At 38.6% G+C, this 27,271-nt stretch overlaps 1 protein-coding gene across 1 annotated transcript; it reads left to right on the forward strand.

Moving 5' to 3' along the window:
• Positions 1–709: 709 nt before the first annotated feature.
• On the forward strand, positions 710–27,026 carry PTAR1 (protein prenyltransferase alpha subunit repeat containing 1; the record flags this gene model as incomplete). The annotated part of the gene is made up of 7 exons (XM_079549023.1): positions 710–805; positions 9,313–9,482; positions 13,957–14,023; positions 17,865–17,969; positions 20,834–21,047; positions 25,243–25,559; positions 26,678–27,026. The coding sequence occupies exons 1-7, from the start codon at positions 720–722 to the stop codon at positions 27,024–27,026; spliced, it is 1,308 nt and encodes a 435-aa protein (XP_079405149.1). The 5' UTR covers positions 710–719.
• Between the last annotated feature and the right edge of the window lie 245 nt (positions 27,027–27,271).

Genomic DNA, 27,271 nt, shown 5'->3' on the forward strand with positions numbered 1-27,271 from the left:
CGCTTATAACTCACTAAGAAATCATCAGAGTAATATAACAGACAATGATTTTGCCTCACAGGAAGCGCCAGAGTCACAACAGAATGCTTTCTTTTATATTTTGCCTCAATAGATGCAAGGACATTTTCCTCAGGTTCAACTTTTTGAAAGGTGGTTCACTATGGCCTAACAAGCAATGGAAATCTTCCAAACTGGGGAAAAGTGGATAGAAATGAGTCAAAGGATTCGGTGATGAAGCTGACCATGAAAAAAGGGGGACAAGCACGTGGGCACTCGACCACCCTGAATACCACTGGGCATGCCCAAAGGGACATGAGCACGTGTACAAGTCCTTGAAAAGGAATGAATGTGTACGCCAGTGCACTACATATGTATGTCTGAGCTGTTCAGGTGTAGGACTTCAGAGCGCGCACCAGCTTGTCGAGTCGCCCGGTAGGTATCGTGAAGAATAAAGGAATGCCACTTCCTAACACCGCACAGGAGTTACAGACTTTTCTTCCAGGATTTCCCGGAGCCGCCCGAGGCGGGGCCGGGCCCGCCCCTCCCGCATGAGGCCGCACGGCTCCCCCGCAGGCCCAGCCGGCCCGAGGCCGTACCGCCCCCACCGCCCCTCTCCGCTCCGCTCCGGCAGCGCCATCCTCGTGGCGCCCGCCGGCCGCTGACCCGGAAGCGCTCTGCCCGCCCGGCGCGGCGCGGCGCGGCACGGCCGGCTGCGGAAGATGGCCGAGTCGCCGGAGGAGGTGGCGGTGCTGGTACAGCGGGTGGTGAAAGACATCCGCAACGCCTTCAAGCGGAACCCCGACATGTGAGCGGGGCGGGCGCCGGGCGGGCGGGCGGGGCAGAGGGGCTTGGGGCCGCCCGGCGGCGGGGCCGGGCGCCCGGGCCAAGGTCAGGGCGCGGCGCGCCGGGTGGCGAGCTGCCGGCAGCGCCCGGAGCGTCGCTGTGCGGGAGCAGAGCGGGTCCTACTGGGGCGGGTGCCGCGGCAGATCCGCAGGGAGCGCAGGGACCGCAGCACTGGGGCCGACGTGCTGGTGTAAGCACCGCCTGCTTAAGCGAGCCCCGTGCGAATCCGGGGTTAGGTGCTGGGCAGTGCAACGTGCGGCCGAGGTGGGGTAAGGCGGGTCCGGCCTCCGTCTGGCAGCTCCGGAGCTGCGCCGTGTGTGCGTAGCCTGACATCTGTACCGCCGGCACAGAGACGGTCCTTTCCTTCGCGTTGAAGGGAGACGAATGCGATGACTGCGTAGGACAGAGCAGTTACTGCTGTCTTCCGAGAACCAGGTTTATCTGGCCGCCTAAGAGCCAGAAGGTTCGTGTTTCATTTTCGGTCCTGTCGCTGAACGGTTCACTCCTGTACTGCTCCCGTTTCCGCTTGCTGTCCTTTGTTTTAAGGTGCCAGCTGTTTAGGGAAGCATCTTGCTATCGAGCCAGATTTCATATTAGTTGGAACAAATGAGGCAGTGGATAACGGGTAAGAACTTTGTAACGTAAATGCAGTGCTCTGTGTCGGATGGAAGAGCTGCAGTCTCCAAGGCGATGGCCTATTAATCTGTTCCAGAAAATAGCATGTTAAGCAGTTATTTAGGAAAACTTTATGTGCAGTTTTTAATTTATTATTTTGCTTGAAAGAGAGGATTAGAATGAGTATCCTCGTATTTCCATAAATGCAGCTAACCACTTGGGTAGGTGGCCAGGTTTTAAAATACAGCATATGGGTACTTTCTAAAAAAGAACAGCATTTTGCCATGAAGTTTCATTTTTAGTATCTGAGGCATAATGTACTGTAAACAGACAGTATTTGTGAATGAATCCGCTGAATCCTTTTGCTTGCTACTCATCCTCCAAAACTTTCCTGACAGCAAACCTAGAGTCTGTGTTTTTGAATACATGGCTGGTATTGTTTTCTTTCATTCAGTCCAGGAGATGAAAGTAGATTGCAATAGTTATGTGCCCTGAAACTGATGCACTATATCATACTTAGGATGAGAAAGCATGACCTGCTGCTAGTTTGCTTCCTGAGGTAGGCATGAAATCCTGCTGGATTTCTGAACTCCAGTATTTACATGGCTAGGATAAGCTGCAGGCCATTGGCTACCAAACCTGTTTACATCTGGAGCAGAAGGCTGCAGCCCTTACAGTCAGATGTTCTGGTTGATCTGAGTTATCTTGTCTTCTTGCTATTGACCAAGACAGCTGTGGTCTGTTGCAGTCTGTTACAAATGCTATCCTTTTCAATTGAGTGGCCTACTTGTGTCATGGATCCAGATTTGAATTCTTTTATTGACATCTGACTTCAGTGAAAATAAGGGGTTTGCTTGGTGCTTGATTTCATACTTCTGTTGTCTAGTTGAAAGGTGCTCTTTTGCATTTGTTGTCCCATGTCTTTGATTCTTTGTTCTCTTGCTCCTGATGCATGTCAGAGGTGGATGCTTTGTTCTAGCGAGCTTCCAGCTTTCTACGGTTTAAAGGGGATATTGTCTCTGGTGAACACTGAAAACCGTGTAAAATACAGTTTTAGGCTAACTGTGATGTTTCATCATTTTTTCTCCCTTAGGTTTTATTGGTTGGGGTTTTTTTGGTGTTTTTTTTTTTTTTTTTTGTTGTTGTTGTTTGCTTTGAATTAGATGTGGAGCAAGATTGTGCATGTTTTTAAGGCAAGCTCACTTCTAATTAAATACACAACACTAATTTAATATTACCTCATCTGTCTGATTGCTCCATTTTATTCTGCAGGATAACTGTGTCAACTTGCTAGTTCTCAATTTTTGTAAGACTGTGAAATTTATTGGTACTTTTACCAAGTCCAACCAGCATAGATCTTATAAAAGCATTTGCATGAGCTATCCCACTGGGATTGAATGGATTGTAAACACAGAATACATCAATGCATGCATTCTTTTTGAACTTTGCTTTTCTTTTGCTTATGAAGCCAATGAGAATAAAAGACCCACTTGTCAAAAACCTATTTGAATTTTGTGGGCGTAATTGGAAGGGACAACCCAGCATTTGTGCGTGAAATCTGAGGATACTTTTCCTGATATGTCAGTATCACTGTAGCTCAGATCACTTTTTCCTGTCTGGACTCCTGGTGTTTTTAATGTGTTTAAAAACACACTTCATTTTGTTACATAAGTTGCTCTGAAAGTAATGCCTTCTACTTATTCCCATGGAAACTACAACAGATACAAAAACACAGTAACACTATTTGATAGAGCACAATCTCAGCTACAAAACACAATTTTTCATTATAGTCACCACCATGAGCTCTGAATTTCACAAGTTGTGAACAGGAAGCTGCATGCCATTCTCGTAAAAATCTGTGCCAGCAGAGGTGACCCACTGTCACTGTAACCACTACAAAAACACATCACCCACCACATTACTGTGCTCACATTCACTGTTTGGTCCCCATAAATAATCAGCATACACTGAAAAATGTCAGTGGGTGTAATTTTTTCACATGGTGGAGTTGAGTGACACACCACTGTTCCGAACACACTTCCCTGTCAGATGCCAATGTGTCAGACTGCCCCTCTCCTGACATCGGGAACACAGCAACAACATGTGATCATGGAATCACAGATTCATTTGCATTGGATAGGATCTTTAAGATCATCTAGTTCCCGACCCCCCTTCTATAGGAAGGGACACCTCCTACTAGACCAGGTTGCTCAAAGTCCCATCCAGTGTGGCCTTGAATACTTCTAGGGAGGGGGTATCCACAGCCTTTCTGGGCAACTTGTTTCAATGTCTCACCACGCTCACAGTAAATAATTTCTTCTAGTATCTAGTCTAAATCTACCCTCTTCCAGTTCAAAGCCATTTCCACTTGTCCTGTTGCTACCTGCCCTTATAAAAGTCCCTCCCCAGCTTTCCTGTGGGCCCCCTTTAAGTACTGGAAGGTCACTATGAGGTCTTCCCAGAGCCTTCTTTTCTCCAGGCTGAAAAGTGTCAACTCAGCCTGGTCAGGTATGACCTGCCCATGGTGAAGCTGTATGGGTTACCACCAATCACGTCATCTTTATTTTCCGTGTGCCTTAGTATGGCCTTCAGGTGGATTTGCTCTATGATCTTGTCAGGCACAGAGTTGAGACTGGGCTGTAGTTCCCTGGATCTTATTTTTTTCCTTTCTTGAAAATGGGGGTTATGTTTCCCCTTTTCCAATCAGTGGGAACTCCACCAGACTGCCAGTCTTTATTCTAGGTTTTATTCTATCTGGATTTTGGCTTTGCTCACCTAATCCCTGGCTGCTCTATGACATCTCTGTAGTCCTCTCAGTCAACCCATTCCTGCTTCCACTCCCTATTAGGCTTTGTTTTTGTGCTTAAGGAGGTCAAGGAGCTCCTTGATCCACAGCGGCCTGCTGGCATGAAATATTGGTGGGAAGGTTCAGCCTTTACTGCCGTGCCATTCATATCTGCCTCTGATGTCGTGGAACATCATAATTAAATAGAAGGCATTACTTTCTGAGCCGCCCTCATAGATTTGAAACTGAATCAAGGTTTCTTTTGGTGTGATTGCAGATTTTTCCTCTAGGAACCCAAAACACTTCATTAAGTTATTAGCTAAATATGAAGTTTGCTTTGCCAATATTTTTCCCTTTAAATTGTTAAATAACTTATGCGGCATTGATATGTATGAATTTGCCATCTGTAGTAAATATTTGTTTGCAGTATTTAGTGAGAAGGATAATCAGTGCAGAACTTCACAGTGAAGATTAATGTGAGAACAAGCAAAAGGAAACTCCTAGATAATGCTAGTCTGATATTTATAGTTTATTTAGAAACAAATACAGGCTAGGAATTCTTTGGATTTCAATAATATCTTACTATTCTTTCATTTATGAAAGATTTTGGTTGTACCAATAAGTTAAAGGCTAATTAACTAATGACTAGTGGTATTGATTTGTTATTGGAAATTCCGAAAGAGAATCATATGTGTATGGTAGACGTGATAATGCAAGAAAAGTTTTCTTTTCTTGTATTTTGAAAGCCCTTTTCCTCACTTCTCAAAGTTTGTAAATCAATTAGTCATGTAGTCACTTCATTAGACTTGTTTTACCAAAAAGATACAGATCCCAAATGTCCATGCTGTAAATTGACATCCAGTATTAAAAGCTGTTCATACTTGGTTAACTATTTTGCAGTTATAATGTTCTGGACTTCTTTGATCCAGTCTTTGTTATCTGTATAACTGTAGTTGAACAGTATCTCTTGATTGTGTGTCATTCTAATTTCCAAACCATTACTTAGTATCCTCTGTCTAATTCTTTGTGGGAGAGGTTGGGTTATTTGAAAGATTATGTTTTAAAAAATGCAGAAGCATATTCAGCAACTGCCTGTCAGCATTGTGCTGCCACAGCTGGGATTTTAACTGTGCACAAGGTATGTACAGTGAAGCTTCATGCTTCATAGGGTGTTATTCTTACATAGCTTCTCCAATCTCAGAACAGGTTGAAGAAGCTTTGGTGATAACATAGATGAATTCATGTGCCAAGTTCTAGTAGCTTCTGTATTGTACTTTGTGATTGTGAATTACTGTTTTGGGTTCTGTCTTTGGATCTGTAAATCCAAAGATAATTCGTGCAGTTTTTGGTACTTATATTTGGGAAGTAAGTGTAAGCAAAGATAAGTTGTATCCTAAAATTCAAGAGAAAACTGGAATCTAGGGAGTGAAACATTAATTAAATATTAGTTTACCAGTAGGTCGTGCTTCTGATAGTAGGAGACCAAAGAACCACAGCTTTCAATTGCCATTACCTTCAGTATAGTGAGCAACTTGTACGTAAATATGATCGCCTTAAATCCTGCAGTTGGTTTGTGCAGTCCTGTCAATATGACCCGGCACTCCTTTGCTGCGTCGCTGGGCCGTGGAGAGTTACACAACACGCAACAGCTGTAAGGGCCAGGTCCTCCCCTCGGGTCACATCAGGCTACTGCAATGATACGGGATTGGGGAAGAGTGGCTGGAAAGTTGCCTGGCAGGAAAGGGCCTTGAAGTGCTGGTCAGCAGCCAGCAGTACGCCCAGATAGCCAAGAAGGCCAATGGCAGCCTGGCCTGCGTCAGATATTGCATGGCCAGCAGGAGTAGGGAAGTGATGATTGTTTCCCTTGAGTGTGTCATTGGTGAGACTGCGCCTTGAGCATGTGCTTAGTTTGCAGCCTCTCACTAAAAGAAGAGTTGTACTCAAAGTTGCTCAAGTGTGTGCAGAGAAGAGCAACAAAGCTGGTGTAGAAACTGGAAAGCAAGCTACAAAGAGCAAGGTTGTTTAGTCTGGAAAAGAGAAGGCTGACTGGAGACGTCATCTCTATGGCTACTGGAAAAGAGGCTGCAGGAGGGTAGGGTGTAGATTTCTCCAGTGACTAGTGATAGTGATAGATATATGCAGACTGTCTCATGCTGGGAGGTGTAGGTTGAATGTTAGGAAGAATTTCTTCACAGAGGGGATGATCAAGCATTGGGATGGATTGCCCAGCGATCAGAGGTATTTAAGACATATGCGTATGTAGGACTAAGGGCCGTGGTTTAGTGGTGGGACCCAGTAGGTCAGGTGGATGGTAGGACTTGATCTTGAAGGTCTTTTTTGACCGAGATGATTGTATGACCAGAGGCTATTAGCGCAAGATTTAGGATACTTAAGTCATTTAATTTTGCAAGGACTAATTGAGTGACTGGTGGTGCCTGTGTGTGAATCCTGCTGCAGAAACTTTTTTGGGATATGTGATGATGCAGAGACTGCAAGTGTTCTCAAGCATAATCTGCTGGGCTGACAAAATGAATGAAGAGTCTACTCCATTACTTGCTCCTGCAGACCCGAGAGGCCTTCAGGAGTGATGGTGGTTTGCCTGAATTGTTTAGAACATAAGATAGGCACCCTGCTCTTCTAGCATTTTGAATTATAAATGCTGTTCCTTCCCAGAATGCTTTGTAAGGTTTATGATCCACCCATCAAAAACAAAACCACAGTATTGTAGACAATGTTTCTACCACATGACAAGTGGTTTGCATCTTGGGGAAGATGCACACCATTTACCAGATAAACCTTTTTGTGTTGTACTGTATTCATAGTTCTCATTAGGCAGCGGTACAGTCCTCTGCCTCTTATGGCTTGCTGAGCATGTCCTGGAGTTGAGGTGTTTGACTTGTCAGCTCTTTGCAAACCCTACCTACCAATTGTCATGGTGTGTTTAAGGCTGTGTTGTGAAATTGGCTCTTCTGAGTCAAGCTTCTGTTTGCTGAGATCTGAAGGTGTGGGTGTAGGATTGTTTTTATTTGCTTTCCCTTGCTATTTGCCTTTGCTGGAGTGTCTGTAAGCATTGACTCATGAATTTTTGTGGTAATTCACAGAATTAATTAGCAAAGCTGTGTGCTCATTGCTTCTGAGGTTCTGTGTGTTACAGCATGCAAGAGCAAAGTTTGTATGCGGACTAAATTTAGCATTTCACAGAATCACAGAATCATAGAATGGTCTGGGTTGAAAAGGATCACAATGATCATCTAGTTTCAATCCCTACTATATGCAGGGTTGCTAGCCACTAGACCAGGCTGTCCAGAGCCTGGCCTCAAATTCCTCCAGGGATAGGGCATACACAACCTCCTTGGGCAACCTGTTCCAGTGCGTCACCACCCTCTGTGTGAAAAAATTCCTTCCAATATCTAATCTAAAACTCCCCTGTCTTAGTTTAAAACCATCCCCTCCTTGTTCTATCACTATCAACCCATGTAAACAGTCATACCCCCCTGTGTTTATACTGTCCCTTCAAATATTGGAAAGCCACAGTGAGTTCTCCTCTTTGTAAAGGAAACGAAGTCAGCAGCAAGCACAAAATTTCAGTCTATAAGGCACTATGTTGAAAGAATCAGAGCATCAGTCTGGAATGTCTTTATAAGTCTAGTCTGGAATGTCGTAAGTCTAACCTGAATATCTTTGTGAAAAGCTTAATTTTTTTAAGTGGAGCAACATGGGTAGAAATCATCTACTGCTTGCAGTTTGGTAGGTAGTAAAACTGAGTTTCCCTCTTTTTTTTTTTTGTTTTGGTTTTCCTCTTCTTGGACGAGAAGAGATGGGTAAGGGACCTGGGCGTGTGTTTAGAGACAGAGCCAAGTAATTTGCAAGTATCTTACCTCAGGTTATTTGTGCTCTTTTGCTGTCTGACATATTAAATCAGTTTTCTGAATAAGTAGATATACTTGTTCTTAAACAAACACATGGTGTCATTTTCAATTGCTTTAGTAATAATCTACTGAGGACACTGAACTAAAGCAGTACACTCAGATTATCCAGTAGCAAAATTAGTGTGTGGTCATTGGGTTGAGATTATGAGGTCAACGCTTGGGATGTAATCTACAGACCTTATATTAAAGAAAAATAAGGTACGTTATCATTCCTTTTTTTTTCTTTTTTTTCCATTAAACAGAATTTGATGTTGGAATCATGCATAGTAGAAAGTGTAGAATTGTATTTCTTTTTGTCCAAGTGAGCGTGAATAACTCACAGTCTTTGTTTATTTTTAAGATTTCAAAACCGCTCTTTCACCGTCCATACACATGAAAAACTTAGGAAAAAAATAATATGGCCCCATGAAACTAAAAAGCTTGAGACACTTCTGCTTTGTTTGAGAATGAATTTTTGTGGCCATCCTTTGTTTATTTCTAGATGTTTGATTGAAGGTATGATACGGTAAATACATGAAAAGAACCTTCCCCATTCAGAATTTTTGAGAATATAACATTTCTGAGTAAGTAGAGAAAGTCCAGAATCACACACAAAACAAACAAAAAAAACCCATGGCGTTTAAAGGACTTTGAATTCATGCTTGTTTATCTAATAATGACTATTACTGTGAGACTCTTCAGCATGCCTTCAAGTATTTCTATTTTTCTCCTGCTACAGTATTGCAGACATAATATTAATTTTTGTAGAGACTCTTCCTAAAACCGCAACTACCTGAATAAATTGCAAAGCAATGTGAAATGTTAAGTGGTTGCTTTTTTGCTTTTTTTTTTTTTTCTCAACTTAAGTCTTTAATCGTACCAAAAACGTGTATGCATCAGTTATTTGCTGAGTTAATTTACTGTGTAATTATGCAGATTACTTTCTTAAAAATGTGTTTAATTTTACCTGCAAGTCTGGGAGGAAATAAGAAGATGAATTGATAATAATGAGCACAGACTTCGGTAAAAACAGGGAGGAAGGTGATGGGTTGACAGCTGAAGTTTAGAAAAAAATGATTGTCAAATAGTGGAAATAAATTTAATTGCATTTCTCTCTGTTGTTTTTTTTTTTTTGTTTGTTTGTTTGTTTGTTTTTTTAAGAGATGAAATTGGATTAATACCGTGTCCTGAAGCAAGATACAACCGGAGCCCGATAGTCCTGGTGGAGAACAAGCTTGGTGTGGAGAGCTGGTGTGTCAAGTTTCTTTTGCCATATGTCCACAACAAACTTCTACTCTACAGACAGAGAAAACAATGGCTGAACAAAGATGGTAAGTTACCCTGTGAGAAAATAGCACCTGATTCTTAGCTATGTTCTTTACCTTTATTTGACATGACATTGGCCCTTTTTAAACGCAGTTCAACCTGTTCTGAAAGAAGAGTGAAACCTGAGGAAAGCTGGCTTTGTGTTGAGCATCATAAGAGATAGTTCTATTGTTTCTTGGTTGAAAATGCAAAAAAATCCTTTCTCTTGCCCAATCTGGAAGTATTGAAGGGAGATGACTTACTCCCATGAGTGATTTAGGAAAGTAGTCTTACTTGTTTGCAGAAGGAAAGATGTACTGTGACAGAAAGGCAGCTGTGGTAATGTGGATCTGAAGTAAGAAAGAAGTGCATTGTTTTATTTGGACGTAGAGGTACCAGAAATTGTTTGTTGAAACAACTTGTTAAACTTTTTAACTGTAAAACTCTATTCTCTTTTTTCTTCTTTTGTTGTTGTTGTTCTTTTTTTTTTTTTTTTTTTTTTTTTAGTTTGTTTTACTTGCATGAAAAATTCTTTTGTATAGTTTTGTCTATTTTGAGTACTTTTTTAAGAATTATGAACCAGTGTGGTCTGGAGATACTTGTTTACAAAGTGAGTTTGTTTAAATTGAGAATGAGAAAGGATTATTGTAGTTTAAGGAACTTTGTCATGGCTTCAGGTTTCAATAGCAGTCAGCTTAGAAACTTTTCTTTCTGTAGTCTTTTCATTTGGAATCTTATTTGATGACACACTGACCCTTTCAGGCAGGTTTGGTTGTTTTTTTGTGGTGACACTGTATGATGAGTGTTATGGCTGTTCAGAAAATTTTTCTGCTTCCGACCCAGATGAAGCATTTCAGATCCTCCCTTCTGAAAACATAGGTCATAAAATGGTGTCAGGAAATAACCAGAGTAGTGTGAGACTTAGCTAACTGCCTAGTTGTTGATTGAATCTCACTTGATTCAATCCTTTGGAGAGAAACTGTACTCTCCTTTGTTTCTTTAATTATTGAAAGCCAATGTAAAATGCTTGAGAAGAGATAACCTGAGTATTTCCATGTCTACCAAGTTTTTATGTAACTACTGTAAAGCATGATCAAAACCCCACCATGTTAATAATGTTTGGAAGCTCTGTGTAGCTTGCGGTATTTAATATGCTTTACCATTAAATTGTAGCAGAAACTGAGCAAAAGTTTTGGAGGGCATGAGGAGAGAGGTATTTTTCAGATTGACCTGCAGAATTGCTTTTTATGTAGTTTAAGCTCTTTACATTAGAAATACAAAATCCTTAAGGATTTTCCTCTGAATCCTTTTTTGTAGATAAAACATACTGAGTGTTTGGCAAGGTAGTTTTCTTCTGGATGTAGTGGAAGTACAGAATTATGGCTGCTGCAAAACTCAATTGCATATTCTGATGACACCTGTTAATAAACAGTGATCACAAATACAGTCTCCTGTTACTTTCTTTGTGTTGTTGGAATTACCAGAAGCTACTTAAGATCAAACAGAAAAGAAAAATTGGGTCCTGGTTAAAGTGTTATGATTTCATCTGATATTCTAGCAAGATCTGGAAAAAATATCTGGTTCTTTATAGTTAATTAATAGTTAACTATCGTTAATAGTTAATTATTGATAATGTATTGGGACAGGTGCTTAATTTTATTATGGTTTCTTTTGCAAGTTTGAATAAGATTTCTTGGAATCCAAAATCATGTCTGTTTGCTGGTCTTCTAGTTTAGAAGTTTTTCTCCTTTCTTCAAAATGTTTTAACTTTTGAATGCAGACTATCTGTGATATCACAAGATGGTTGTCTGAAATTGCTACAAATATCTTCTCTTTCTGTTCAAAATATTGTTCTGCATGTACTCAAAATCATTGCTTCCCTTAAGCCCATTGATCCACCTTTAAAACAGCCTTTGTTTGAAAAGCATGTTAGTATAATGTATGTACAAAAACAAAAATTTGGATACAGTCATGTTTGGGGTGAAAAAAATAAAAAGGAGCTAGAAATCTGGTCATACTTGCCCTTCTCCGTCTGGAGAGACTTCCCATGTCCAAAAGGATACCTTGGATACAGCATTTAGGATGCTGTATTCTTCATAAAATCCAGCTGAAAGTGCTTTTTGAAATTTAAATGAAGTCGAGTTTTGTTATTGACATAGAACAATCTGGCAACTGCTGACATTATGTGCTAGATCTGTCATACAACTTTCTATGGAAGAAGGCTCAGAGGTTTCTAAAATTCTGTCATTTGGCATCTCTGGCTCGGAAATTCAAGCTTTGTGAAATCTACATCTGCTCTTTGCTGCATAAAACTATGAAGAAAATCAAACTAAGGGAACTAGATATTTCTTTGAGGTTTTCCTCATCTGCCTTTTTCCTTTGATAATACTCAGGATACAGTGATTTTATTTTTTATTTATTCATTCATTAATCTCCAAGCATTTATATAAAACAGTATGATAGATGAGCTACTGCTTAGATTGGGCATGATTCTGTGCTGTTCCAAGCCTTTGACATCATCATAGTAGGTTACTGGGCAGGCATGAGTTTGTAGGACAAACTGTATTCTACATGGAGTCATATAGTCTCTGAATACTCTTTCTGAAAAGTATTTGAAAGAATTTGAATGAATGAACTGGGCTGTGATAAGCTTTTGCTGGATATATCCTGTCTGCCCTAGATTATGCAGTCACAGTAGCTAATGATTACTGAAACAATTATTAAAATCAAACACTATGTCTTAATTCAGAATCTCTTCAGAACCTCTTCTTTGTCACAGCATTTTGTTGTTGCTCTATTTCTTATCCTACACTTTGAAGTTTACCTTTCACTCTTCTTCACTGTAATTCATAGTCTTTCACTACCTTTCACCATATAGGAAATGTGAGTATAATTACATGAGTTCACACTTACGAGTATATTGCCCTCATATAATGACATAACATAGTCCTCATGGGCAAGAACCCATGGAAACACAGGATACACAAAATTACTTTGTCAGACATGAATGAGCAAACAAGCATGCAGTAATATGCAATAGGTACTGTACTCTCAGAGAAAATTCTTGGTTAAAAAGGTAGGTGAAGTTGATCTCCTGTACTTTCTGAAGTAATATGCTCCTTTACTGTTGTATGTCACTGGTAGTTTTTTTAAATGTAATTTTGCAGCCAGAGACCCAGTTAGAGATAATTTAGTTCCACAAGACCATCTCCTTCCTTTTACTTTTTTATTTCTCTGACGTGTAAGTGATCTGCTGGAAATCACCTGGAGTACAGTTTATTTAGTTTCTTAAATACAGAGTGTTGAGGAGAGAATGTAGCCAAACTTTGTTGACAGTAAAAGCCTGGATATTTGTGGTGACGCTGACAGGGTAACTAATCTGAAGCTGCATGTCCTGAGAGCGGAGCTTAAGGAAAATCAACATGTGGCAGTCTCTAGCTTCTCAGGGTTAGGTGGAGATGCCTCTAGGATCCGCTGTTACCCTGGTGGAACTCAAACAGCTGCTTGCTCACTTTCCGTGGAGGAGGGAACAGGAAAGGTGTGTTAGAACTCATGGGTTGAAATAAAGAGTTTACTAGGTAAAGCAAAAGCCATGCACACAAGCAAAGCTAAAAATGGAATTAATGTGATACTTCCTGTCAGCAGGAAGACGTTCAGCCCCTCCCGGGAAAGCGAGTGCTTCTGGGGAAGGCAAACACCATCACTCTGAATGTGCCTTCTTGCATCCTTCTTTTCTCTAACTTATATTGCTGAGAACGACTTCATATGGTATGGAATATCCATAATACCATAGTCTGAAGCAAGGCTGTCAGTTCAGAATGAACTGAAAAGTGTTTTCTGTTATATGTATGTGCATGTGGATAGTTAAATTATGTTGTGATCCTAATTCTTTTTTTTTTTTCCCCTAGGTTTTCCTAGGTATAACTTGCTACAGTATCTAGTTTTGTTTGTTTGTTTTGTAACTGTACATTATATAGTATAAAAGTAGCACATATCTGCAGCTCAGGGTTGTACAGAAATAGTAAGAGTTACTGTCTCATTTCAAAATTGTTGGATTTTCTTTGAAGAATTCTCTTTAATACATTCAGTATGTCTGCAATTTACATTATTGTATACTCAAGTATTCAGTACAGTCACTGTCCATCTCTGAGGGTATACAATACACGTGAATCTATCTAACCCAGTAGATATTTATATCTCTATATGGGTGTATCTATCTATACATATATCTGTGTGGATAGATAGATGTATAGGTATATCTGGATAGATAATTAGGCATACAGATGGTGGTCTGAAATTTCCAGCTGCAAATTTCTTAGACAAAAGTTGTTAGCAAGACTCTTCCAAAATGAGATATTCTGTGTTCTGTAGAGATGGACATAGATATGGCAACCAGGCAAGGAGAGACTTTAATGAAGGATGGGACTAAAGGATTGCAAAGAGACCACTAGAATATGTGAACCATTGCTAATCTTTGTATTTTTTGTTCACTCGTTTTAGAGCTGATAGATACCACGTGTACTCTGTTGCTGCTGAATCCAGACTTCACCACAGCCTGGAATGTGAGGTGAGTTGCACTCAGTAAATGACATCAGAATGATCTGGGCCTTAATGAGCAAGTCAGCATATACTCTGCATTTAGTGGTAGCTAATGATAGAGCAGCAGCTTCTCAGCTACAGAGCACTGAAGGAATGTTGAATATCTCTTCTATCCTGCATGCGCTACAAATAATTCTAAACTTTTTTTTTTTTTTTTCAGTACAGCTAAAGCATGTGAATACATGTTAGGTCCTTATTTTGTTTCAGTTGAAAGTGTTACTTTCCTTGCCTCTGTCTGTTGAAGGAGGTGGGCATATGTTTTTGCTGAATCATGGTATCCAGCTAATGTCTGCTCTCTGTTTTCATTGTTTTTGTTTTATCCCTCATTGAATATTATATCTGAGTCCTTTTGAGATAACTGATCAATTTAGTGTTGTTATCAAAGCTGAACAGGCCTCAGTAGATACACTGCAAAAAGAAGAGGAGGAAGCTGTATTCACAGGGTTCTGAAGCAGATAATTTTTGTGTAGATCTCCCAGGTGAGAGCATGTTCTGCTTCCAAGGTAAGATTTGAGACAGTCTTACGGAAATAGTAGGAGGTTGGAAGTCTGACACAAGCTTCTTAATATCTAGGAGGACTAATTTAAAAATATATAAAAGGCGTTTCGATGTTAAAGTTCATTTTTTCTGTAGAGAAAATGAACAAAAAGATGATGGCTGTGGATAGCTGTCAGCCTTGATGGCAAATTCAGATTTTTTCTTTCATTGCTGGTGTAATGCTGAAAACTTCTGCAAGGTTTTGTACCTTCCAGTATCTTGAATCTAACAGAGGCAGGTGAAAGTGGTAGCAAAGGGCTTACTGTCTTGAAAATGTATACCCTTGAGTAGCTTTCAAGTAATAAAAAGGAATTAACATGCATAAACACTAGAGCTCCTACAGTAATGTAATCCTATGGCACCTAAAACTGATTTCAGTTGTTTTTTGTTTGTATAAACATAAATGCATCCATGATTTTACTTTTTTTTCTGTCTAACAGCTAAAAGAACTTGCTCATTGCTTGTTCTCACGTGTGCAGTTTATATATGTAATTTAAATTGCAAGTCGAATAAAAATGTTGAAGAATATAGATGAATTTTATGATTTGCCAGTATGCAAATGACTACAGAGGATGGCCATGCCTCTAGTTCTTGACAAGGTGGCTTGGTTGGTAGTGTGTCTTTGTAACATTAAAAGTGAAGGTGATGCTGTTGCAGCCATTATCTGAGGGATTTATCGCTGTGTTTGCTTTAGCTGGACGACTGATGTTCTGAACCTGGACCTGTGCTGGTTCAGGCTGCTTCTGGGCAGTGGCTCTTTCAGAGAGTGGGCAGGTACATAATGGCACAGCTCAAACTAAAGAACCACACTTCAGCCTCCCTCGAGTACACTGCAGGTCAGGCTAACCAAACAAGGATGGTATGTGCAGTCACAGCATAGAGGGCAGGCTGTGTTCAGCACAGTATCTGTTGGAGATAAATTTGTACTGTGATGGAAACTAAAGTGGGAACTAATTACGTGGGACTTGCTCTCTGCTTGCAGAACATGATGGATCAGTCGTGGGATGATTGTTTTCATCTTGCACAGAGGATGTTTGTTGTGCCAGATTTATCTTATGTTCTTGACACATAAATTCCCTGTTTTATTTGAAAGGGGAAAAAAGCATCATAGATTCTAAGCCTAAAAGTAAAAAGATTAACAGCAGCAGCTCTTCCCATAGAGTGCTTCCTATAATCTAATAATTGCATCATTTTAAGTTTAGATTATCCATGTTTCCTACGTTGAATTCTCTGCTGAGAGCTTCACTGAGAGCTTCGCAGATAATGATTGATCCAACAATATTGAGCCTGGATAGTAAGGAAAAGGGTTTGAGAGTAGGAAGAGAAAAGCTTTTCCTTAGAAAGGGGTCAGGGCTTGGCAGAGCATGACTGAAGTGGCAGTATGGAAGGCCAGTGAACATTTAAGTGGAATTGGCAATCATAGAAAGTTCTGTTAGTGATGGGCTGGAGAATGTAAAATTTGAAACTGGCTAGGAGCCAATAATCTGTCCTCTCTTTGGAGCTATTCTAAACATTGTAATATGCCCACAGAGGTTAGGTGTTTATTTTAATTAGAAGGAGCTGGGAAGCTGCAGAGGGGTAGAAACTAAGCAGGAAGAACAGAGCAAGAGCTAATTGTATGGTGTAGGAAAGCATGCTAAGAAATAGCAGGCATGTAAGTGTTGTTTCTTGAACTGAGATAGAAATTCCTGTTATACAGAATGTGCAACAAGATGCTTGTAGTCACCGATCATAATTTATCATCTGCTTTTAGAAGCTGAAAAATCTTCTTAAGCTAAAAATGAGCAAAACATGTATGTAAATGATTGTGAAGTAAATTTTCACAGATATTACTGTTCTTGTTGAAGTGCTTTCTGGCATCTATAATTGATCAAAAGCCAAAAAGCATCAGATAACAAGAAGCTTTGAAAATTCAAATTCAGACCTTTCTTGTGAAATGCCACTGACTTCAGAGGTGTCAGTAAAAATATGAAGCACATGAAAAGAGTTTCAAATAATTTCCTACAGGAGATAGTAGGTAAAGTTTTTTTTCATAGCAGTTCTTTTACTATACTACCAGCTTCTCTCCCTCCCCAAGAAAATGGGGGAAATACCCTACGCAGTTTAGTGCACCTCTCACTTAACCTGTTGCCATGCATATCATTTTGATGGTGCCATGCGTGTCATTATGATGAAAACTATGTTATTTAGAAACAAAAATAAAAATACCAACATTGCTACTGCTAAGTTTTTAGTTCTAGCTACTAAAGGTTCTGAGAAAGGCGTGTTTCTTGTAATTATAATGTAACTGGAATTCTCTCTATCTTTACTTCAAAGTGTCTCTAAAGTAGATCGGAGTATAGGATGTGGAAAGAAGCATTCTTACAATAACCAGTCACAGGCTGATGTTTTCAAATACCCTTGGGAGGGGCCAGGAGATTCTAAATTCAGAAAAACGAACAAGATGTGAAGCAGGGAACTCCGTGTAAAGAAGGAAGAAAAAGATAAAATACAGACTTTCACTCTACTGTATCTGTGTAGGAGGTCTGGGAAAGCTTATGTTGAATGAGCATTAAGTTTTGCTTAATTTTAATAAATAATTACTCATTTTACACATGAGTAAATTTTGTGATTTCTGCCTTTATAGTCATTTTGAAAAATATTCTACACAGAGAATATTCCTTCCTTCTAAATTTAGGAATCCTTGATACTGTGTCTTGAGCCATATTTAAAAACTGTGTGTGAAAAAGTTAAATGCGTGCGAGGAGGCTGTCTGGAGGAGTAAAAGTATTTTCAAATTTGCAGAGTGTTCTGAAGGCTGAATTTCAGAAAGGATGTTTAAATGTATATGTAACTCTCTTAGCTGTCCTTGTGTTAACGAAAAGAGAAGGAATTTGTGTTATTAAGATTTTTCTACAACCTACCAGTAAAAACATTATTGTTAGCAGGCGTAACATGTAGCCCACACTGTGGCTTTTTTGTCAGTAACAGAAAATGTGATAGAGAGCCACACTCAAAATAATAATAATGAGTAAAAAATTGACTTAGTGATTTTTTTCTTGTTGTTAAGAGTTGAGTAACAATGGGTTGAATGTAGTAAGATAAAGTTATGAGACTGTGATTTATTTTGCTGAGCGTGGTTGAATAGCAGTGCCTGCATATAGCTGAGTGCAATGGATTAATCTATCAAATTCTATTATATTAAAAAAAAAAAAAAGCCATTCTGTGTGCGATTTGTGGTTTGTTTTCAGATTATGTTCCTTACTCAAACAAATTTATGTTATCTTTTGTAGGAAAGAATTAATACTTTCTGGCACTTTAAGTCCACTTAAAGATTTACATCTTGGAAAACTGGCGCTAACCAAGTTTCCAAAGAGTCCAGAAACGTGGATTCATAGGTTTGTTTCTTTTGCCTTACGTTGCTTCCCCAGAGTTAAACATTCCTTCTAGTGTTTTGTTGTTGTTGTTTGTTTTTTTTTCCCTTGTGTTTGGGTTAAGGAGAATGCTAGATGTAAGAGGACACCTAGAAATACAGTGGAGTGTTTGAGCCAGTCACTGTGAAACTCAGTCCTTTGGCTTTTGAAGATCCCCTTCTGTACTCTACACTTAGAATTAAAGTCATATGAACCTCTTTGTGGAATCTTTTTTTGCAGTAAGCTTTGAACATGGGATAATTTTTCCTAAGGATTTTTCATATCTTTCAGCACTTAAAATTCTCATCCCAAGATTTCTGATTTCATCAGCAGTAGATATTAGAGCAATGTGAGTTCCTCTCCTCTGCTCCTCCACACTTACTGCTGTATTGTTTGTTTGTAGACATTTCATAAAGACGAGAATCTGTACAAGGTAATTTTTATAACCCAAATTGACGTTGACTTCCATTTCTTTGTTTATCTTTTTGGTTTGGTGAATTGGTTTTTATCATTTCTAACATACTCAATGCCATTAAATTACCAATACTAAATATTAAGATAATAGAGTACTTTTTTTTTTTTGAAAAATTTAACTCCAAAATTATTTGAACACACATAGCTAACTGTCTTAGTCATGACTGAGTATATGTGAATTGGTCTGTAGCACACCTGAGTGAAGCATAGGCATATAGTTCAATTTGTGATAAAATTTCTTGATATGTGCATGATTTTTCTCAATATGTTCTTATGTTATTATTCATTATTTTACAGACAACGTTCAAAATATTTGAATGGAGTACATTAGAAGGCAGTTCATAATATTTCCATTTCACATGTCCAGTATTGAGACAACCATAAAGTTGATATCCCATTAGGGGATTCCTGTTCTATCAAAAGCATAAGTAAAGTTTCAGTCTTGCAAATAACACATGAATTTTGGACAAAGGAGTTATTGGTAAACTCTTCTTTTTGAATGAATGGGCTTAACATTCTTGAAGTTTACACAGAAGATAGTAAATGAAATATTGCTAGGTATTACCTACCTTATAGAGTATTATTACCTTAGTTTACATATCGATTCAGCAAAAGTATTAGAATGTAGAAATGAAAGAATGTGTTGAACATATACAGCTTCTTACACATGGCAAATGCACTCATTAAAGATGCCAAAATATCTGCCATATGTCTTGCCACTTTTGGGAGAGTTTCAGGTGGTTCTTGTGCATATGAAGTTAGTGTACATGTTGATTACACAGTCGCTGGATAATTCTGCATTCATTTTCTTTAATTCTTTGAACTGGAATAATGATAATAATAGGACGTGACCCAATACATCAGATTCATTTTGTCCAAATTTATTAGAGAATTTATGTAACTTCCAAGAATTCATTTCCATGACAGCCAGCAGGTACCAAGCACATATTTAAAGATTAAGGTTGTGCTCTTTCCTCCCATTAAAAAAGCCTAGAAAACAGCTCAGATTTTTTTTTTTATTTAAGCCACAGAGACTATGAGCTCATTTTTTTCTGAATTTGTTATTTTATAAACAGTCTTTATTTTAAGATATAGAAATAATAACAGTATTAATATCAAAATGATTTGTCTTTTATTTTTCATTTATGGTTTTCCTTGGAAGGCAATAATAATGAACTAGTATCTACCTTTTATTAAGGAGATGACTTTACGTGGTTACTTTTCCTGCCTAAATACATCTAGAATTCTCTATTTCTTTCTGATTGAAGTTAGAAATACTAGATGATAATATTTGGCTTACAGTTATTAGTATTGTCTTCCGACAGTTTAAATCTTGTTTAAAATATCCGGAAGAAAAAGCAAAATGGTAATAATTCTTTATATTCTTCCGCTATTTCATGAACGATGAATTGCAAAGTAGAACTCTCAATTTTATTTATTTATTTTTTGAACTTGCACTTTCATGAGGTAGCTATTAGTTGTTCTTATAACTGATGTGTGAGTTGGTACAAGACAGAAAAACTCCAGTGTCTCACACTGAAGGATGTCCAGCTTTCCAGGCTGTTCCACGTAGTCCCATTGCCATTCTCTGTACACATGCTGCTTCGTGGATACCTGCCATTATTGAGAGTTTTCAGTAGAGCCTGCAGATGTATGTTTGGGCGGTATATACCTCCCATAATGCAGTTCTCATCTAAAAATACTAAGTCAGTCCAAAATAGAATTGAAAACCCACATAGAAATCTGTTCTTCTCAGTGACTTCAAGTCGATTATGTATAATTCAGTAGTAAAGTACTTTTTTTTTTTTTTTTCAGTTTTGCTCATAGCATCTGAAGCCTTCAATGCTGTGCATTTTCTCTCTTGTGATGATGTACAAAAACTGATTTTGCTTGCAGTATTCACTACTGAGAAATGTGAAAATGTACATAAAGTACAGTTCATATCTTTCTTGAGTCATTTTTTCTGCCTATTTTTTAAAACATTATTTTAGTATTGTACAAACCTCTAAATGAAGAGCTCGTGAGAAATCACATGCAGACTTTGCATTGTTTTCATAACTTTTTTTCTTTTTTTTTTCCTTTTAGCATGCTGTAAGTAGACATGACTATGATGCACAAATATAGAAATATAGCAGAAGTTAAATTATTTTGATATGATCATAAGGTCATCGTTTACAGTATGGGAACAATCCAGATGCTTATGTTTCCTAGTTTTTTTTTTTCTTATTCATCATCTAGTTGCAGCATAGTTCAGATAATGAAAATCTAAGAAAAGCTTGATTTAAAAAAAAAAAAAAAGTAAATTAAAAAACAATGTTTTTCTCTAAAAATTGGTTTCTCATCACTAATGCTCTACATTGTTTAACCCTAACCAGACGATGGGTGCTGCAGCAGCTAATTCAGGAAGACTCCTTGCCTGCTCTTGTGAACAAAGGAAACCTGGGAGTAGCACCTGCAGAGAGAATTCACCAATTAGTGCAGGAGGAAATGGACATCTGCTCTGAAGCTGCTGGGAGATACCCAAGCAACTACAATGCCTGGTCCCATCGCATCTGGGTTTTACAGCATGTGGGAAAGCTGACTACCAAGGTAAAATACAATAATGAATAAAGTCTTCAATTTTCCTTGTTTAAAAAAAAAAAGAAGAAAAAAAAGAAGAAAGTATTAAAAAAAAGAGAGTGATTTGCCAAGCAGATGCCCTGACATGGATGGATTACTGTTGATCTGTTGTATTAGGTGAGTCCAGGCAGCTAACGTGTGCTTTCTAAAAATGGCAAAATATTGCAGTATATATTGGTTTGTGTTTTTGCTAAGTGCAGGCAGGTTTTGTTCTGCAGGAAAGAAAAAGATCTTTCTTGTCTGTGTACAGTAAAGTTTTGTTCATCTATTGGTACTCAGTGATGGAGAATAGATATAAAACTATGTGAACTAAAACAAAAAAGGAAGAAAAAAATATTAGTCCTAACACTAATTTCAAACTTCCTAATAAAAGGAAAGGATAACACATGACAGGTATTATATTGTTTTGATACTGTAATGTGATGTCTTGTTTTCCTACCTTATTCTGCTTTTCTATCATGCCAGGATATTGAAGTATTAAGTAAAGACAGCAGAATTACAGAGAAAGCATAGTAGTGCTGATAACGAGTTTCTTCAACTCCAGCAGCACCTTTGATCGTTGATCATTTGATCATTGCTGCCGAGGCAATTCTAGCTCCAGCAGTCTTGTGTAGTGTGTATTACTATGTGAATATTACCTATAAAATGTTCAATATATGTAAAACTTAGATGCAACGGAATATTTCATATCACATAGTAGTATCTAAAACAAGACCCGTGAAAATTGAATTAATTTACTGTGAGATGATCTAAAATTATATGGACACTTTAATAATGTGGTTTCTAAGCTGATAGGTGAATTCATTATTCATTCATAAGTTGATAAAATGACACATTGCTAGCATTTTTATAATCAGTGACAGTATTTTGTGGTAAATCTTCAGAAGTACTAGGGGAGAAATTTAGAAGAGGTTCAGTCTGAAGAGCTCTTATTGTTAAGTTTCATGGGCCAACTACTGCTAGCAACTGGATGTTTCCTGTTAATTTTTACCTGAAAAACTTGAAAAATCTGGATCATATTGGTAGTAAATGGCAAGTATGCTCCTGACTTGTTGAGTGAGACAACCCAACATTCGGACTCATCTGCTAAGTAAGATGAAAACGTAGATGTGGAAAACTTAGTGTTACGAGATTAGGATAGCTTGGAGGATATAAATTAGAGATTATTAATAAGAAATAGGGATATTTACATAAATCCTTGAGAAGTTCATTAAAAGTGTGAGGGAGAAAAGAGCAAAAAATTCTGCACTTTTAGTTAAGATTCAGTAGTTTCTTGCTCTAGTTGACAGTAGTTTGAGGTTTGTGATAACACCATGATTGTTTTTTGCATTTGCTGTTCTTTAATAATTAAAGTAAATATATAGTTGCATCTTGATAGGAATAACTCCTCTCAAAGTTGGAATTTATCTGGTGGTTTAATTCATTGGTATTTGTCAGAGCTTGTTGTGTTATGTCACAAAAAAATCTGTGAAAAAATGTCTGAAATTTGTTAGATTGTTCCCAACTCTGCCTGCCTTGGTAGCTGCCCCCAGATTTCCTGTTGGTCTTCTTTTTAGCTTGGTTAATGAGGAAGTGATAGTTCCTCTGATTTTGTCCAACTAGCTTCCATATTGATTCTAGAATTTTAAAATATCCACATTGACTTTAGATTTTTTTTTTCATGATATCACTGATGCATCTCTTCAATTGGCTTTACATTAGTTGTTTTAGATGCAGGAAAATCAGGAAAATGTGGAACATAAAAGATATAATGAAATTCAGGATAAAACTTGTAAGTAAGTAACATTAAAGTCAGAGTTAGAAAGTGAATTTTTTTTCAAGAAAAATGTGCTTTTCTAAACCAGGTTTTCTGGATCAGATAAGGAATGATGCTGTGAATCGTTCTGTTTACTTTGTTTTATTCAGCAAGTAAAAATATCCAATTACAATGCTCCCCTGTAACTTTGTAGCTTACAAGCCTGTCACTTAAATGAATCAGATTATCCAGAGATCTAAGTTGGTTATAATGGTGTAGTACCAGTTCCTGCTGATTTTTCTGATGTCACTCTTAGGTCTTATGTTGATTTTAATCGGATCTTAAATTTTAATGTTTGGGAATTTAAAACAGTAAATTAAGTTCGCCTGAGAATAGAGGAATTGAAGAACTGGGAATGAGGTGTTTTAGTACCCTTAAGAGTTCCACGTGTGGCATCATAGATCATTCCAAGTTGGAAGGGATCTACAGGAATCATCAAGTCCAGCTTCACACAGGACCACCCAAAAGATCAAACGCTAGGACCAAGAGTGTTGGCCAAACACTCCTTGAACTCCAGCAGCTTGGTGCTGTGACCACTGCCCTGAGCAACCCATTTCACTGCCCCACCACCTTAAGGTGAAGAACCTTTTCCTGACGCCCCAGCCCCACGCTCCCCTGACAGCTCCATGCTGTTCTCTCCTATCATATAATTGTCTAAGAGCAGAGCTCAGTGCTGCCTCTCTGCTCCGTGTGAGGAGCTGTAGGCCACCATGAGGCCTCCTGTCAGCCTGCCGTGTTCTGGGCTGAGCACATCTAGGGACCTCAGTCTGTAGATATACCCAGGATAGCTCTGTCGCAGATAAAGAATTCAGCACTTATTCTTCTTGAATTTCATGCAGTTGCAGATTATCTAGCCCTCCAGTTCTTCAGGATCTCTCTGCAAGGCCTTTCTACCCTGGAGAAAGTCAATGTAGAATCATAGTCAACACAGAATCATAGAACTGCTCCCCTGTATCACCTGTACACTTAGCGTGCATCCAAGTCCTGTGGTGAGACCATTTATAAAAACATTGAAGAAAGTGGAACCCTAGGGAACTACTAGTGTTTGGCTGCATCCAGCTCAACCAGCAAATTACATGCAAGTTTGGGTTGGGCTAGGAATTTATCCATTACAGCAGTCATAGTCCTCCAGCTTGGGATTCCTGGTTCCTAAGGCCTATCATTGGTGTTGAAGACAGAGACAGCAATGGTATGAAACTTCTGCTTTTGCTACATTCCTATTTATTAAGTGACCAACTTCATGGAGTAATAGACCTCATCAAGTAACAGGAAATTACTCAGTAGTACATTTCAGTTTGCTGATGTATAAGATCACAGAATCACAGAATCATCGGGGTTGAAAAAAATCTTCAAGATCATCCAGTCCAACCATCCACCCATCACCAGTAGTTTTCACTAAACCATATCCCTCAACACAAAATTCAAACGTTCCTTAAACACCTCCAGGGTCAGTGACTCCACCACCTGTCTGGGCAGCCCATTCCACTGCCTGACCACTCTTTCACAAAAGTAGTATTTAAGATGCTGCTGGTCAGTTAAGATAAAATTCTTAGGTGCCAGCTATGTTATAAATACAGCTGCAGTCAATAGTGGAAGCATTTATCCCAGTTCTTTGATAGCCTTTCTGAGACTTCACCAAATATCTATTTTAAATGAAGCATCTTAATTACAGACAAATTCTCTTGTATTCCACAGTCTGTAGGACTTTGAATGTGTTATGGAAAATGAAAGCATGAATTACTGTAAATTTTTTTCCTTTTTCAGTCTCTTCATACATTAATGTGTTAAGTTTAATTACATTAATCATTCACTAGACAAAAATTAAAGTACTTCAAATTAGTAACATGCATGTAGTTTGGTGTGCTTTCTACCTCTCAACTGCTGCGGTCTTTATACCTAGCCATTTGGAGATTTTGATCATTGCTTGTTTCCAAATGTTTTTGTTAGGGTGTTTTTTTGAAATTATATAATACATATAGTTTCTTTAGTGCATGGATGCCAAGATACCTGCCATTACACAGTGGGAAAAGTTCAGTGTTTCTTTCATTTTACTCTGTTCTTAAGTGCTGACTGTGAGCTTTGAAAACCATCACCTCATAGAATCATAGAATGGCCTGGGTTGAAAAAGACCACAATGATCGTCTAGTTTCAACCCCCCTGCTATGTGCAAGATCACCAATCACTAGACCAGGTTGCCCAGAGCCACATCCAGCCTGGCCTTGAATGCCTCCAGGGGTGGGGCATCCACAACTCTCTTGGGCAGCCTGTTTCACTGAGAACCCCAGAGGAGAGGTGACCTCAAGAAAAAAAACAGTGGTGGTAGATTTCTTCTTTACTCTGGTTGATAGCTGTTGCTGCTTTTTGTTTCAGGTTCTTCTTGATGAACTTTCTTCCACTAAATACTGGGTTTCTATGCACGTCTCAGACCACAGTGGATTTCATTACCGCCAGTTCTTACTCAAGTCGTTGATAGGCAGAACTGTGAACGATGATAATACACTGGTACAAAATCAAATGGGAAACGAGCAAAATTCTAGTCTTCAAACGGAGGAGAAATATGAAGGAGCAGAAGCTGTTTGTGTGGAGGAACAGAGTGTGGATATCTCCCACTACTTAGAGGAGGAGTTGGATTTCTGCACTGATCTGATTGACACTTATCCGGGGCATGAAACCTTGTGGTGTCATAGGTAAGAGGAGTTTGGCAAAAGAGCATCCTTCTGGTTATTGGATTATTCTTTGCCTGGAATTTCCAAATTAGTTATTTTTCCGATTTAAAAAGGTACCACTCAGTTAACAATTTCTAAGCTACTATGTTTTAAGCGTTTGAAAAACATTCAAGAGAATAATCAGAGCTTTTGAATGGAAAATTTAATTTGGTTAAGTATCTTGTCAGCATCAGCTCCATTTGTTCGTATAGTCTGTGCAAGTGCCTCCTCACACTTAAGATGTTTAAAAGATGTAGCAAGAAACATGAAGAAGAATCAGCTGTAGAAAACTTCTGCTTTGCCAGCTGTGTATATATACCTGATGAGGTAACAGCGAGCTTGCCAAAGTGACACAGACTTGTTTTTTCTTTTGCTACCAAAACATGTGAATATAGATAGACATGATTTTGGCTGTGATCCACTCTCTTGGTTAGCAGGCTTGGCTCACTTAGAAAGCACAGTGGCAAAGTTGAACAAGGTGGATATGTGCTGTTACAGAAGTCAGAACCAAAGAAATATGTGCTGCATGAGATGCAGCACCTTTTCCAATAGCTAAATCTGTCCTTTTTCTTAAAATCCAAGGCCAGTTGGTTTTAGGATTGTATTCCTACCTAATTTTGTAATTGCAGAAGTTTTTTGTGGGGATTGCGGGGGTGCAGATTTTATAAGCCTGCAAGCATATACATGCAAAAGTTGCTTTCTGTAATTAAATTCCTGCTGGCTTCTTCAAAAAGTTTTGTCTAGGCTGAGCAGAGAAGCTTGTTTTGTGGTGTGGGAACTGTGACAGCAGATTTTGTGCATTGATACTTGATAGCAAGTGAAAGAGGTGAAGTTTACATTTTATTTTACAATGTATAAGGAATAATTTGCTGGATGGTAATGCAAATTTTATTACTGAGATTAACACATTGGTATAATCAATATAATGGCTAATTTCCAGTTCTACACAAGGTTATCACATTTGCTCTATCTGCATTCAGTAAACTATTTGGCTGTGTATTGAGTAATACGGAGTGATGGCAAATTCTGCTCTTCAGCAGCAACTCCAGATTATTATCAGCATGTGTTTCGTTGTTTTTTTTCTTCCCTTTCCTCTGAAGGAGGCGTGTGTTCTACCTTCAGCACCACTTTACCAACAAACTTCCTCTTCTGAGTGTGGTGGCCTCATCTGTGGACAGCAGTGATGAAACTTTGCATAATTCACACCCCAATCCCACGACAAGCCACATGGCACAAGCTATGGATGTTGATGGTTTGAGTGAATCCAGCAGCAAACAAGGTTATACCCAAGAAACAAAACGCCTAAAGCGTGCTCCTATGCAGGACTCTTTTGGCCCAGAAATGGAATACAGGTTTATAGATAAAGTTTTATCAACTTGTAGAGACGTGGACCAAGCCAGGTTTGCTACTGCTTACAGGAAATGGTTAGTTACTTTTTTAGGTCAGTGAAGGAAGAATTTAAAGCCCTGAGAGTTCTTTTAGTGCAATATTCTTTTTTTCAGATACAGCTGCATGTCTTGGTTGCAAGCGTTTGCTAACTGTGTGTTTCTCACTCTTTTACTGGTCAGTCCTAAAACTTAAAGAGTACAAGTCTATCACATTATTTATTAAAGAACAGGCATATCTTTTGTTAGCAAATGCCATTTGTTGTTCTTCCATTTTTTTGAAGAAGTCACTGGTTTTCTATCTATGTC

The sequence above is a fragment of the Tetrao urogallus genome (assembly GCF_951394365.1).
Source record: "Tetrao urogallus genome assembly, chromosome: Z".
Classification (NCBI taxonomy): Eukaryota; Metazoa; Chordata; class Aves; order Galliformes; family Phasianidae; genus Tetrao; species Tetrao urogallus.